Source organism: Macaca fascicularis, chromosome 8 (genome assembly GCF_037993035.2).
Source record: "Macaca fascicularis isolate 582-1 chromosome 8, T2T-MFA8v1.1".
Taxonomy (NCBI): domain Eukaryota; kingdom Metazoa; phylum Chordata; class Mammalia; order Primates; family Cercopithecidae; genus Macaca; species Macaca fascicularis.
The window spans coordinates 122,394,911-122,411,888 of record NC_088382.1 but is presented as its reverse complement, the minus strand read 5'-3'; the positions used below and the strand labels follow the sequence as shown (position 1 = coordinate 122,411,888).

Here is a 16,978-nt window from a genome sequence, read left to right as displayed (position 1 = left end):
ATAAGATAATCTGTGACTTTTAGTATTTATTTTATTTTTCCAATTTTTTTGGAGATGGAAGACACAAAGACAATCATTTTCTAGTATCGTTTTGAGGCACCTCTTAAGGGTACAGATTGAACTTCCAATATTTAATATACATGACTTTGTTACAATTCTTGTGGAAAAATTTAGTCTATAGGTTTCACATAAGCCCAAATCAATAATTTAATTATAATAACAGTCAATTAAATCTCTACAAATAATAGACATTTACCTTTGTTTATATATTGATATTTGGACTGGAGAGACTTGTGTCCCAAAGCTACTTAACTTATATTAGACCTATCATTTGCAGTCTTACCTATAAATGTCAGATTTGTCTGTCTGTTAATTAGATGTTTTTCATTCTAAATCTTCCTTCCGTTTAAATCAGTTAAAAAAATTGTGTGTGTGCCTATATGTTTGAAATTTATGGATTAACTATTTAGACACGTATTAGTTACTTTTACTTTGGGATTATTAAAAAATTAGTGAGAAAATGGTCTGACTTTTACTCTGCCAATAATTGGACTGTTGACTGTCATACCTATTCTGGTGTAAAAGAAAAATTGTACCAGACAAGTTAAACAAGAAAGACTTTTTCCAAAACTATTGCAGTAGGGGAGAGAGACTGAACTCAACTTTGTGGAACCAAAAGGTGGGAGGGTTTTTAAGCAGTGGAGTGAGTTAGTGGAAAATCACTGGAAAGCTTTAGATGAGAGATTAGTCAATGTATATAGATCATCCGAGTTTCAATTGTTTCTTGTTGAAGTTAAGCTCCTATCCTCCCATAGAGACTGGGAGACAGGTGCTATCTCCTTCAATGATTACATTTCAAAGGAATGGCTTGGAGATTCTTAAGAAAGATATTCTTTGTTGAATATTTACATCCAAAGGGGCAAAGAATGAATTTATAATTGCAAGTTTTTTAACTTAAATTCTTTAAGAAACGGGAGGTCAGGAACCTGTAGTCAGAAAGAAAGTCAACTAAAGTTTTCTAAAGTTTAGTTAGGGTGAGTGTAACATTAAGATCTTGATCACTGGGAGTCCAATTCTGAGCTGTTTGGAAATAAGTGACTGTGGGAACTATTACCAGGAGCACACAAAGAAAAAGTAGTGTAACACATAACATATTTTTTTAAATAAAATGTGGTTCTTAAAGTAATTGAAATAATGTTACTGTGAATAGGACAACAAAGCAGTCTATGAGCATAAGCTCCCTGGAATTTCTTCTTTCAGTTGAGTTCAGAGCCAAAATTACTTGTCTAGAAAATCTGTTTTGAGTCCTTTGTAGGAACTATTGTCAAATTCTTCTGAGATGCTGGCTCCACATGGCAAGCATGAATCTGTGTGAAATTTTCTTTCACTTTGCTAGCCATGTGGGTCATCAAGAGCACTTGATCCTTCTAGCACAGGATCAGCTCATCTTACCTCTGGAACACTTTCAGATAAATCAAATCTCCAGGTCAATAGGGTGGCAAATTTCTTTCAACAGGTCCTTCCAGGTCCTTATGATTTTGTGTCTCAGGGATTCTAAGGAAGAGATAAGTACCTTGGAGTATGAACATGATTAAGAGAGAATTCAGTTAAATTGGGCACAGGATATGATTTCTGACTGAAATTCATAGGTCTGGCAATCATTAGTTCAAAGGCAAAAATATCATGCTTGTTTGCAGAGGTCATTCTAATTTTTGACAATTAGTAACAGTAAAATTCTAGGCCATTTTAATCCAGTATATTGCTAAATCTCAGCAAATGAGTTCCATTCATCTTATAGGAATCTATAAATAATTGCATAATTACTAGGTGACAGTGAAAATAAGATGACTTCCTCTCTCTGATTCATTATGCTTCTGTAGCCCCAAAGTGGAAATCATGGGTATTAAAAGATACTTTACCCAGCTTGAGCATTCACATTTAAAGATGGAAAGACTTCAGACCATCCAAACATCATATACAGTATAACTAGACAAAATATCTTACTTTTTGTAGACATTAATTCTGTGAAATCCAACTGCCATTTAGTTTCTGGGAAAGCTGGTTGGGGAAAACTGCCACATATACCTTAAGAATAGACTGTAAATAATTATTCTGACATATAGCTCTTCTCTTTAATATTTTTGGAATAATTTTATTTTTATGTAAGTATGGTAAAAGTCTAGGGTCTTTAAAGTCCCCATTTTACTTAGATGAGTATGTCAATGACACATTATTAATCAAATAAATAAGAATTGTGGTATAGGGGTTACTTTATTAGGGAATTTTCATAGTTCAGTGAAATATTTTTAGCCTCCTTTATAATAGTTGCATTAAACAATTGTGTCATTCTGCTCTGTGTGAGCTCTACAGATGATTACTGATCTGATAGGACAGTTGTATACCTCCTAAAAAAAAAAAAATCAGTTATCAGTTTTCCATGAGATATTTTACTTGCCCTCAAAGACGAGAAGCTTCTATTTCTCCAAATTTGCTCACCTATGTGACGGACACCAAACATGTATTTCCTACCTACCTACCTAACTACCTTCCTACCTTCCTACCTAGCTATCAAGTATTGCAACTCTAGTAACTTCTATTAACTGTGCTGCTTGTGTCAGCTTAATTCTAGGCAAAGCTTCCAAAATGTCGTGTAAGAGGTCACCATAGCATACAAAACCTTAAATTGGGCCATTTTTATCCCAAGTACATGTCTACCGGTAAATATTATTAAATTGGCATTATTACTAAAGACCACAGGCTCTTTGGTTCCCTATGTAATGGAAATTAACATGAGGCTCAGCAGATTTCCCAGACAAGGCATTTATTTCAGGGCTTGTGCTTAAACACAAGGGAGAGAGCAGAGTCACAAGGGTCCTCCAACTGGCTCTCCAAAAAAAGCCAGTAAGGAATTTCTTTACTAGGTAACTCATGGGACTTCATATCAGGGGTAAGGTACACAGGCTGTTCTGTGCACAGCACATAACTGGTAGGGTACATGGGTCAGCGTATCTGATTGTGATGGTTATCTTGAGCAATGGGCCACATGGTGGTCTGGCCAGTGGCAACAGGACTGTAAATCGATAGTGCAGCATTCCTTCCCAAGATGGGAAACTGCAAACTTGGCTTGATTTTGAATCTCCTAAGACCATTTTTCTGGAATTATTTAAACAAAAGGCATGGTTACCCATTATGAGAGCACAGAAGAAGAACATAGAATCTATATTTTCCTCGTATGACTATTAACAAGTATGGTATCAGTGAAGTAGTGGTATGGGTTTGTTATCAGGGGAATGCAAGAAAGGATGTTCTAGCAGAGGTGAGCTGAAGCCAAGCCCCATCCTTTCTCAGTCTCATTACAGACAAGAATATCAAATAGGTTAATCAGAGCTTAGTGACTTATCTTACCACTATAATACAATCATGGTCATCTGTTTGATCAGGATATGGTAAAAGAGTAATACAACTTAGGATATTGCATCTCCTAAGCACAATACTGGGATCAGTGCTTCTTATTAACTGGTCTGATGGCATACCCACACGTTCTGGATTTTTTGCACTTCCAAGATAGCTGTCACAGCATGGGGGACATGCATATAAGTGACTGGAGGTAAGGGTTTGAGCCTTTTTAAAAGTTTATCTGCTACTGCCACAGAATCTTGACATCAACATTGTCACTGCCTCCAAGGAAACTGAGAAATTTGTTATTAGTGTATCATGTAATCCCAACTTTTGAGTTAAAATTCCAAAAGTAGCCCCTTTATTTTCCTAACAAAGCAAGTGGAAAGATTCTGCAAAATTTGGAATTCCCAAAGCTTATACTATAGCAAATTTTAATTTGAACACTTCTTCAAATTCTACTGACCAAATCAAAGGATCTGAGGAATTATTATGCAGTTATTTCATTAGAGTTTTGGCCACTCTACCAAAGCTGAATTTCACTGTCCACAATATTCTACTAGTCCCAAAAATGTTTCAAATTTTTTTTTGTAGAAGAGCATTCTATCTACAAAATGGCTGACACCTACATAAGGCTTTCAGCATCAACAGATGCTCCAAATATTTTATCTCAGTTTGGCAATTTTAAAATTTGTCTATTGAAGGCTTATGCCCTTTTGAAGGAGGAATTGTAACAAAGCCAAAGTGTTGGTTTTGTATTGCTCTTTAGTTTCTGAGTCTACCAGCAAACCATCAACATGCTGATGACTTACAAATTCCCCTACTGGGACAAATTCCTCTAAGTTTTTCTGTAAATGATTAGAGAAACGATAGGAGAGTCAAGAAATCCTTGAGGAATACTTTTTCATAAATACTACGCACAGGGCATTTTGCTGCCATAGTCACTTCCAGGATAGGGTCAATCACACTGCCCTCTACTGGTGTATTCATAGTAGAGCCACTATACAAGAGACTAAATACTCTCTTAGGTTTTTACAATGAAAGGAAACTTTATACTTTCCTGATGTAATTTTCCAGCAATCCTCATGGTTTTAGCAATAAAGAAGGCAAACGTTCAGTAATTTCTTCCTTTGGAAATCTGTCTTTCTGTATGTAATTTAGAATCCCTTATCAATGTGGACATTTACTCTGCAGTGAATCCATTTTATCCTCTTTCCTATTCTGGATAGACTTCCCCCCAACCTAAGGTCTTATTTACTCATTTGCTTTCATCCTTCTTATGACCTTTGACTTCAGTTCAAATATGCAACTACAGCATCATTGATGACAGAAAAAAACATGAAGTAATTTCCCTTCTTATGGTTACAAAACTGTGCATTACTGAATGAAGGATTAGTAATGAATGGATACAGTTATGCTGCATCAGATTAGCAACATATGTCTTTAAATAAAACTATTTACAGAAAAACATATGTGACATGGACAGCCTATAATGCAGGTACTATATTTTAAGGCTTGTGTATTCGACATCAGTATTGCAAAGGGTTTGGTTATACTCTTGCTCACTTTATTGTTTTGCACAGAAATATTTTAACAATATTTCTCTAGAACAAAGTTCTGTGAAACTGGGAATGTTTAAGATATATTTGTGGTGTTAAAAATACTTGAATATTTGTATAAATCCTCTTTTTCTTTTCAGTTCAAAAGGAAGTACTGTGTAGGACTCTACATCCTCCTGTATGTTTATCTGACTTTTTTTTCTAGCAAAGAAAGTACTGAGAAACACATCTGTCTTATAATTTGTATGCAGAGGGTGTTTTAATAACCCATTTCTTCCTTCTTTGTGCATCTCTTTTTAGGCTGACTGGAAGCTTTGTACCAGACTTGATAGTGAGCATGAGTAGCCAAATGTGGCTGCACCTTCAAACAGATGAAAGTGTTGGATCTGTTGGTTTCAAGGTTAACTACAAAGGTAATGATGAATTGCTACTATAGGAAATATGTTATCTTAATACCACCAGAAAATATTTTAAATTCACGTTTAATTGCATCTACAAAATTAAAAGTTTTGCAGAACACACGGAAGAACACATTTCAACAAAAATAATTTCCTCTTTAATTTAACTACAAATGTTAATTACACTTATCTTTAAATAAAATTAGTTTTTCCTTTAAAATGTGTCTATTTTGCATACCTCATCTTTCTCCCAGTTTATTATACTATCCTTGTGTTTCAATCACTCTAGACTCCTAGCCTTCCCCAGAATAGACATGGGATTTTATATACTTTAAATAATTTTCCTGGCAAAGATTCTACTAATTATTAAATACTTAAATATAACAGTAAAGGTCAGAAATCCCTAAATATTCCAATATACAAATCTTTTTTTTGTAATCTATCAAACATATAAATCATAGATCACAAATTTGTGAAATTGCTTTTGCCCATCCCAGTGTTGGTAGAGATACAGACCAGTGATTAACTATGTGTGTGTAACAAAATATTTTGTTCTAGTTTCATTTACCAGAAATAGATGCAAGCATTATGAGGTCATAGATACCCTCCACACATGTTGGACCTTGATTAAAACCAATACATACACACAGTGTACATATTAGACATGCAAATTTGCAATTCTGACTGAAAAAAGTACTAATAAACTCAATTAAAAATCTATGTTTTAAAAACAAAAATATATAGGAGACCATCAGAATGTTATGTTGCTTGAATTTATCATTACTATTGTGGTAAAATTTGTATTTTCTATCTTACCAATTAATTACTGTGAAAAATTATTTTACTTGCATAATAATAATTTTCAATCAGAGTTTTCTCTTACAAACACTGCCATGCTTTTGTTTCTGGACACATGAAAATGAATGCATGATATTGTCAGAGAGGCAGAACACATTCATTCTGTGTTTTTTTTTTTTTTTTTTTTTTCTTGTGACTAAATTTGGTACTATATTAATTTGAATAGTTCAAGAAATCTATGTAAATGCCAGTTTATTAAAAAGATTAGCTTGATTATAGTCTTAATATATTCCTCCTCAATTTAAAATCCACCTCTATCCCCAGTAAATAAAACAAGGTTACAAAATTTAAAGAACAATTGGCTTATGTCACACATGACTATCTGTCTTTTTTTTCTGGCAACTTGTATTTTACCTGCAGGTGGTCTATGTGCACGTTTGTTACTAGGAAATATTGTGTAATGCTGATTTGGAGTACAGATCCACTCACCCAGTCATACTTCTTGAAATATATCTTTTTTCTTTTTCTTCCCCTTCTCCCTCTAAATGGCTAAGCAAACCTGGCATTCTTATATTCCTGTGGTTTCCATTATTTTCTCCATCTTATGAAGGTTACCTGTCAGAAAATCTATAGTGATTTAAACATTAGAAACTGTATTAATTATTAATGACAATGCTTGAACAAGAAACATTTATTAAAACTCGTGAATAGGTTGGAGCAGCAGGGAGTTCTATTGATATTTACACAGTTCTCCCCTCTGCTGCGATTCAAGAGCTGGAAGTACATTGTAGAGTAGCACAATTAAACATTATATTGTCCTCTTTCTGCTCAGTTTTCAACAATAGTAATTTAAAAATTCACAAAGATGACTTATTTGAAACCAACCCTGGACATTCTAAATGAGTAATGCCCTTATTTTTCTCCCTCCTTTTCCTTAGACTGGAAATGTCTCTTCCAGTCCAACCTGCTGCACGTTACTAATGATAATCTTCCAGCATCAGAGTGATGATCATATTACTCTCATGCTCAAAATTCTCTATTTTTTATCCCTAGAGATAAAATCAAAAATCTCCATACATCATTTCCTCCAGCTTTCTCCATCTGATTTTCTCTTTTTCCATAAACTCTAATTTTACCAGAATACCCATAAGTCTCTGAACCCTGCAAGTTGTTTCACAACTTTGCTTCTTTGGACATTCAGTAAATTTACGTGAATCACTGTTTTTAATTTTAACTTACCACCTCCTCACTCATCCTTCAAAGCAAAGTTCAAATATTCACTCTTTTGTGAAGACTTCGTTAACTCTGCCCATCACAGAAGACCACTTCCTCTATTTTGTAAACCATGAATCAGATGTATTATATAACTAAATAGAAAATATGTCTTACTTGTCTTTGTATTTATGCTAGCAATATCCCTGCCATCATCATAGGTAGCTAATAATTACTTGTTCAATTAAACTGAATAAATGATTTGGCCTATATAAATCAGGTAATACTAAGGAAAATTCGTCCTCAAAAGTTTAGTTTACCAGGATTTTTTTTTGTACTGTGAAAATCATGTTTTTGCATTCTCCATAATTTAAAACCTGAGCTCAGAGTTGAAGCAGGGTTCACGTTGAGAAGTTACAAATTTTGATGTGCACATAGTTTTAGCAAGTTCGCCTACTAAAAATAATTTTTATAATTACCATGCTCTCTGTTGAGTAGTGTGTTGGTTCTAAATGGTACACCTGCTAAAAACTTTTCCAGATTGATCTAAAGATATCTTCTGTTTTTGTAACCTGTAGATTTTGCATGAGATAGCATTAAATGCAGATCTCCTCTAAATTAAATATATGTATTTATTGAGTAGTTTGTCTCAAGTTTTTAACATTTTAAACATAGCAACTAAAATATGAAATTTAGTCTTTGTCTTTTGTGATATATTTTTATTCTTAAGTTGTGTTTTGCTAATTAAGAGAGTGTTTTTGAAACTATTTTAAAGAAAATATGATTTCAAATGACGTCTTCTGTTAGAAACTCATAATAGAGAAAAGATTAAAAGCTGGGCTTCACTGGTAGAACAAGGATGGGAAGAAGACTTGGTACCCTCAGTTGATCTGATTGCTTCTCATTCCCTCCAAATGTAGGAAGAATTCTAGGACTCCAAAAAACGTACTTTGAAAATGACAGTTCTAAGACTATACTATTGACAGAGGAACAAAAATTTATGTATGAATGTAAAATAGTACATAATTACCTGATTAAGTAGTCATTAAGTTTAGAACTTCTGCTTTAAATCTGTGGAACTATGAATGCTTTTATCTATGGAGTTTGGACAATGTCTATCTTAAAATATAAAAAGGCAACAAATGTTGCAAATCAACAAAACAGTCCTTTATTCTAAATTTAGTTAATTTTTATTCAACTAGGATTAATTTCATGTTTCTGTTCATGACAGTGTGCTGATTACTGTATACCGTAGCATAAGTTAATAAAATGCCACCGGACTCTTGAGAAGTTAATGGTATTCCTAACTTTTAAAAATCAGTAACATCCTTGTAGATGGATGTAACAATGTCACGGCCATTCTGATTCACAGGAGACTTTTTTTTGTTTGCCAAAACAATGATTTAAGATGTGAACTAAATGTCTTGCTGAAAAGCAAGTATAACCTAGCTGTCCACCTTGCCCCATTTCCCTTAGAAATATTAGGCTTGTTTCCTCGTTTTTATATTGTCATTTTCTCAAATGCATATTAATCAGAATGCAAGAAAAAAGAGAGTTCTTTTCAATAGACACATTAACATCCATTAACACTGAGCAACTTTTTAGATCTATTTTCAACTTTGTCTTAGGTTAAGGAACATTAGAGCAATAATTAACAATTATGAAGAGCCTTGCATATTCCAATATTTTGCCTACATTGACTCATTAAATTTGATTAGAAGGGTAAGAGGTAAGAAATACTACTCATTTTTACAGATGAGAAAACTGAAGAGGATTTAAGCACCATGATGATAAGAAGTTTGTTCTGCTTTGTTTATTGCTGTATTCTCAGAATCTAGCATGATACCTGACATATAGAAAGCAAACAACAAATATTTGTGGGATGCGTGAATAAATGAATGAACATGAATAGGTTAATCATAATCATATTGCAGAGTATAGTTGCAACCTGAGTTTATTGACTTCATTCTTTTTTCCATTATGCAATATTATATCCTAAGTGATTTTGAGGGGTTTTTAGGAAAAGCTGGAAACCCTAATCAGTGTGAAGAGCAGCGGGACACCAAAAGATTGAGTTAAATTACTGAGCTCCCCTTAGCTCATTAGGTATACATCAAAATAAAACATATGCATGCACATGCACCTGCACAACCACACACACAGATAAAAACCATCTGATTTCACATAGGAGATGTCTGCAAGTTTTTATTTTCATATAATTACTTGATATTTCTTAAGACTTGGATTATTTAGGAATGCTAACTGATTATTACTATTACAAAGAAACATTGTTGATTTCTGTACATCTGTGTGGTATTGGCCACAGGATTTAATGCTTCATTAATTTTAATTATTTCATGATTAGGCATTGTAATAATTAGGAGGACATGTATTGGCACATTACAGAAAACCCAACTAATAGTGGCTTAAGCAAATATGTGTTTACTATCACCACATGACATGCCTAGAGGGTATGCGCCAATGTTACTTTTATCTGAGACTCAGGCGCATTCTTGAATTCCCTCTACCTTCCTCAGCATATTTGTCTTCATCCTCAATGTTACAATTTTTGCCAGAGGCCTGTTGTAGGAGATTGGAACCCTCAAAATTCCATTAAATAATAGCGATGAGAGCTAGTGTTTCTGTCTTATTCTTCTTTGGATGGCAACGACTTTATATTTGAACATTTAATAAATTTGACAAGGGTATGTGGAAAGAATCTTTACCAATTTCAGGGAGTTCAAATACATTTCATCTAACTTCTAGTCAAACATTTTTTCTGTATCCATTGACACAATCATGTATTTAATTATGTCTCTCCTTTAACTGTATTCATAGTTTTTTCTAATACTCGGACAAAGTTTCATTTCTGTAATAAAACCTTCTTGAACATGATGACCAATCCCCTAGTATACCCTGGGATCAATTTGCTAACGATTTGACTAAAATAATTATATTTGTGAATTTGAATTAGAGTTTCTTTTTGTGTTGGTTTTATAAAATTTGGGTTTTAGAATATGGTAGTATTACAGAATGAGTCAGGAAATTTGTCAAAGCCTTGGAATAGTATGAATAACAATCATAAAATTTACATGATTTTTAGAGTAAGAAAGACCGTAGCCATAAAAGTATCTGGACATTTTTACTTAAAGGTAAATATTTAGCAAATTTAATTTTTGTTCCTTTGACTATAAATCTCTTCAGATCTCTTCTTCAATTAATGCTGGTCATTTATATTTTATTAGAAAAATTTCCAGGTCGTACACAAGAATTTTCAAATATATGCGCATTTCACGTACCTTTTCTTTTTTCACAAAAGTTTCTTTGAAAAAATAATAAAGATATAGTATACTGATATTTTACTTATGTGTATATTAATTTCAAGGGGGTTAATTTTTTCTCTTTCTCTCTTTGTGTCTGCTTTTATCCCTGCCTGGCAAGTCTTTCTGTACTAGTGACTGAACTTCTCCAGGCTCTGATAAACCTTATTTCTCCTAATTCTGTACAGCTCTACAGGTTTGGGCCAAACTAATCAGAATTCCCTTTGAAAGGTTATCACTCCAGGCTGGATGCGGTGGCTCACACCTGTAATCCCAGCACTTTGGGAGGCCAAGGGGGCTGGATCATCTGAGGTCAGGAGTTTGAGACCAGCCTAGCCAACATGGTGAAACCCTGTCTCTACTAACAATACAAAAATTAGCAGGGCATGGTGGTGCGTGCCTGTGATCCCAACTACTCAGGAGACTGAGGCAGGAGAATTGCTTGAACTTGGAAGGTGGAAGATGCAGTGAGCCGAGACTGTGCCACTGCCCTCTAACCTGGGCTATAGAATGAGACTGTGTCTCAAAAAAAAAAAAAAAAAAGAATAAAAAGGTTATCAGTAAAGCATCTGGGACAATTGATATAGTTTCTAGGTGAAAGAAAATATTTTTTCTAAGGTGGTAAATTCTAAAGGTGATTTCACTTGGTGATACTGGTATAACTTTTTTTTAAATGTTAATAACTTGCTGATAGAGGCATGGCAGAACCAATGAATAGAAGCAATAACATAGCATTGTGGACATAATTGGAACTCCTAAATTTAGCAGTTCTTGAAAGGAACACTAGACCTTGGTCTTTCAATTGTGTGAGGCTATAAACTTCTCATTTTTTAAGACATGGTGAGTTCAGTTTCTGTCACTAAATTAGCCTCTCAATTAAATGCACTCTGATAAACACACTTATTATCTCTTTGTTTAATTATTTCAACACAGTGTTAAGTTTAGTCTAAAGCTTCCTCTTTATACATATTTTAAGTTCAGCTTAAAGGTTTCTCCATGCACAGTGAACCATAACTTACCTGAATGTGTAAACAGGATGTGACTTATTCTTTTACCAATCACTGAGTTCTGGCCAGTCAAAGGCAGCCAACTGTTCAAACCATGTTCAAATAAGGTTTTGTTACAGCCAAGCTGTAACCAATCCAACTGTTTCTGTCTCTCACTTCCATTTTCTGTACATCACTTTCCTTTTTCTATCCATAAATCTTTGACTATGCAGGAGTGCTGAAGTCTCTGCAAACCGTTTTTTTTTTTTTTTTTTGGTTTTGTTTTGTTTTGGGAGCTTCCTGATTTGCGAATCATTCTTTGCTCAATTAAACTCTGTTAATTTTAATTTGCTGAAGATTTTTCTTTTAACAACAGTAAGAAGAAATAGTCTATATTACAGTTCAATGCTTTCAGATCTATTTCTTTCTTTATTTTAAAAAATGTGTTAATATGGAAATACAGTGCAGATGGGCCCAAGAAAAAGTGTGTACCCACAGGAAGGAACAGTTATATGTGAGTTAATTAATGTTCACTATGCTCTTTTTTTTCAGGAAAGGAAACATAGAAATATGAGAATTACCTTCTGCTACAAGTATATATTCATCATGAGCAAATTTCTTTCTTTATCTTAGCACCTGTGTCTTAATGCCATTTTATATATTATATATTTATGTATAATATTTATATAATATATAAATAAACATTTTAATATATTAAATTAATATATTAGTTAATATATTAACAATATAAATATATGTTTATATATTTACATACACACACTAAGTTGTACTCCCATTCAGTTTTGTTCTCAAATCATGAGAAAAATTGCGGTGTTTTGGAAGTAGCATGAATTCCTTTGTTCTTACATGATTAATAATGACAGAAAGAAACAATTGTTTCTCGTCGCTCAGATCATATTGTGTAGTAAATGTTTTCTGTAAACTTTCTATAAATGTTTTAAATGATTTTTTCACCCTTAAGATTTTTGTTATGAATAGTTCAGAAATAGACCCACATATTATGGTCAATTGATTTTCAACAGAGATGGTAGAGATTTGAATCAGAAAAGATATTGTTCATTTAAATGATGCTGAAACAGTGTATAACCACATTCAAAAAAAATTAACTGTTACCTCATGCAGTATATAACAATCAACTTGTAAATGTATTATAGACCTAAGTTTAAGAGGTAAAACTACACAACTTTTGAAATAAAACATAGAAGAAAAGCTTAGTTACCTTAGTTTAGGAAAAGTTATCTTAGGGGACCAAAAGTATACTATCTGTTATGAGCTGAATATTTATATTCCTCCAAATTTATATGTTGAACCTCTAACCCCCATATGTGATGGTGTCTGGAGATGATGTCTTTGGGAGAGAATTAGGTTTAGATGAGATCATAAGAATGAGTCCCTCATGATGACATTAGTGCCTTTACAGGAACCAGGGACCACTCTCCCTCTCTTCACCATATGTGGATACAGCTAGAAACGAACCATCTGCAAGCCAGAAAAAGAGCCCTCACCAGAACCCAACTATTCTGGCACCCTGATCTTGGAATTTGCAGCCTCCAGATTGTGAGAAATAAATTTCTGTCACATAAGCTGCTCAGGCTATGGAATTTTATAATAGGAAAGGAGAAAACTAAGATATTTTAAAAAATGATAAATTGGACTTCATCAAAATTAAAAGTATTTGATCATCAAAAGGCACTGTTAAGAAAATGAATTGCAAACCACAGGCTGGATAAGAATTATTTGCAGAAACATACTTAATAAAGGATCTGTATTCAGAATAAAGCAAACAAACCAATTTAAAACGGGTAAAAGAGATAATGAAACACTTCACAAAGAAGAGATACAGATGTCTAGAAAGTGTATGAAAAAAATGTCCACCATCATTGTTATTAAGATAATGTAAATTACAACTACAAAGAGATACTACTACATACTCACTAGAGTGGTGAAGATTAAAAAATGTTGGCTTGGCAAGGAAGCAGAATAACTGGAACTCTCATACACTGTTAGAAGGAAGATAAAAATGGTATAACCATTTTGGAAAACAGCTTGGCAATTTCTTGAACATATGTCTACCTCACAACCCAGCCATTTTACTCTTAGACATTTTCCCAAGAGAAATGAAATCAATTGTCTGTGTAAAGACTTGTATAAGAATATACATAGTAGATTTTTTAAAATTTCTACAAACTGGAAACAATCCAAATGTCCATTTATAGGTGAGTATATAACAAAAATTGGGTATGTCTACACAATAGAATACTACTCATCAATAAAGGAGAAAATGCTTTTTAACACATGCAACATGAATGAAAATCAGTATCAATATGCTGAGTAAAATAAGCCAGGTGAAAAAGAGAATGATATTATTTATTTAAAATTCTAGAAAATGCTAGCAAAATCTATAGTGACTGGAAGCAGATTATGTTTTCTGGGTACTTGGATGAAGGAAGGGATGGATTAGCAACAGGCTGGAGAAACCTTTACTGGGTGATAGACACATTAGTTCCTTTTCTTCTCCCCCTCCCCCACAGGATATGCCTCTGTCACCCAGGTTGGAGTGCAGTGGCACAATCTCAGCTCACTGCACTCTCTCAAGTGATCCTCAAGTAATCCTCCTACCTCAGCCTCCCGAGTAGCTGGGACTACAGGCATGTGCCACCATGCCTGGCTAATTTTTGTATTTTTTATAGAGATGGAGTTTTGCCACATTGCCCAGGCTGGTCTCAAACTCCTGGGCTCAAGCGATCTGCCAACCTCAGCTTCCCGAAGACCTGAGGTTACAGGCGTGAACCACCATGCCTGGGCTTAATGTTAATTATCTTATCAGTGGTGATGGTTTCACCAATGCATATATGTGTGAAAATTTATCAAACTGTATACTTTAAATATGAGTGGTTTATTGTTCATCATATCTCAATGAACCTATAAACAAATGTGTTAATATTACCAATTATGGTTTCAAACTAAACACTAGTGTAAGCTGTATTATTTCAATGGTATTGCTATTTTGAGAGAGCAAGAAAAAGATTATAAGCAGAATATTTTCAACAATTAAAAATGCAAGAACAATTGTTTCATTCAAAATGAGTAAGTAGAAGAGAAGAAAATATTCTCACAATTCATTTTTTAAATGTTGAAGTGGTTATACTCTGCAGAGTTGAAGGTTTGTTCTTTTTTTTCTCAGTAGGTTATATCCATTACAAACAAGAATGTCAAAGTTATAATAGAGATTATGATAGGGAAAATTTATATCCAAGCACCAAAGAAAGGGCTGAAAATTGCATTCATTTTTCCATTTTCCTTTAAAATACTCAGGCTTATGCAAAGTCATGCAAAGTGAAAATTAATTACAATCAAGCACTTAATCCTGGTGGCACATGCCTAAGAAATATCTGACTTGCTCTTTTGTGAGGAACTGATTTTTTTTAAAACTGTGAACATCTTTCTTTTTCTCCGTATATATGATTTTTTCCACTTTTGATCCATTTATTTGCTGTTTTCCAAAACTTAATTAATTAGAGTATTTCTCAAAAAATCCTACCATTTGTAGAATCCCAAGATTTACCTTTGCTATATTCCTTTTTTTTTTTCTCTCTCTCTTTATTTTTTTTTTTTTTAAATTTATTTATTATTGTACTTTAAGTTGTAGGGTACATGTGCATAACGTGCAGGTTTGTTACATATGTATACTTGTGCCATGTTGGTGTGCTGCACCCATCAACTCATCATTTACATCAGGTATAACTCCCAATGCAATCCCTCCCCCCTCCCCCCTCCCCATGATAGGCCCCTGTGTGTGATGTTCCCCTTCCTGAGTCCAAGTGATCTCATTGTTCAGTTCCCACCTATGAGTGAGAACATGCTGTGTTTGGTTTTCTGTTCTTGTGATAGTTTGCTAAGAATGATGGTTTCCAGCTGCATCCATGTCCCTACAAAGGACACAAACTCATCCTTTTTGATGGCTGCATAGTATTCCATGGTGTATATGTGCCACATTTTCTTAATCCAATCTGTCACTGATGGACATTTGGGTTAATTCCAAGTCTTTGCTATTGTGAATAGTGCTGCAATAAACATACGAGTGCATGTGTCTTTATAGCAGCATAATTTATAATCCTTTGGGTATATACCCAGTAATGGGATGGCTGGGTCATATGGTACATCTAGTTCTAGATCCTTGAGGAATCGCCATACTGTTTTCCATAATGGTTGAACTAGTTTACAATCCCACCAACAGTGTAAAAGTGTTCCTATTTCTCCACATCCTCTCCAGCACCTGTTGTTTCCTGACTTTTTAATGATCGCCATTCTAACTGGTGTGAGATGGTATCTCATTGTGGTTTTGATTTGCATTTCTCTGATGGCCAGTGATGATGAGCATTTTTTCATGTGTCTGTTGGCTGTATGAATGTCTTCTTTTGAGAAATGTCTGTTCATATACTTTGCCCACTTTTTGATGGGGTTGTTTGTTTTTTTCTTGTAAATTTGTTTGAGTTCTTTGTAGGTTCTGGATATTAGCCCTTTGTCAGATGAGTAGATTGCAAAAATTTTCTCCCATTCTGTAGGTTGCCTGTTCACTCTGATGGTAGTTTCTTTTGCTGTGCAGAAGCTCTTTAATTTAATGAGATCCCATTTGTCAATTTTGGCTTTTGCTGCCGTTGCTTTTGGTGTTTTAGACATGAAGTCTTTGCCCATGCCTATGTCCTGAATGGTACTACCTAGGTTTTCCTCTAGGATTTTTATGGTATTAGGTCTAACATTTAAGTCTCTAATCCATCTTGAATTAATTTTCGTATAAGGAGTAAGGAAAGGATCCAGTTTCAGCTTTCTACTTATGGCTAGCCAATTTTCCCAGCACCATTTATTAAATAGGGAATCCTTTCCCCATTTCTTGTTTCTCTCAGGTTTGTCAAAGATCAGATGGCTGTAGATGTGTGGTATTATTTCTGAGGACTCTGTTCTGTTCCATTGGTCTATATCTCTGTTTTGGTACCAGTACCATGCTGTTTTGGTTACTGTAGCCTTGTAGTATAGTTTGAAGTCAGGTAGCGTGATGCCTCCAGCTTTGTTCTTTTGACTTAGGATTGTCTTGGAGATGCGGGCTCTTTTTTGGTTCCATATGAACTTTAAAGCAGTTTTTTCCAATTCTGTGAAGAAACTCATTGGGAGCTTGATGGGGATGGCATTGAATCTATAAATTACCTTGGGCAGTATGGCCATTTTCACGATATTGATTCTTCCTATCCATGAGCATGGTATGTTCTTCCATTTGTTTGTGTCCTCTTTGA

General features: G+C 34.1%; 1 protein-coding gene across 5 annotated transcripts in view; it reads left to right on the top strand.

Annotated features, from left to right (window-relative positions):
- CSMD3 (CUB and Sushi multiple domains 3) overlaps positions 1–16,978 on the top strand; it is a 1,225,248-nt gene that overhangs the window by 646,230 nt on the left and 562,040 nt on the right. For all 5 annotated transcript variants that reach the window (XM_045398613.2, XM_045398612.2, XM_045398610.2 and 2 more), the window contains one exon: positions 5,256–5,368. In XM_045398613.2, coding sequence (XP_045254548.2) covers positions 5,256–5,368 — 113 coding nt within the window. The remainder of the gene's footprint in view (positions 1–5,255; positions 5,369–16,978) is intronic.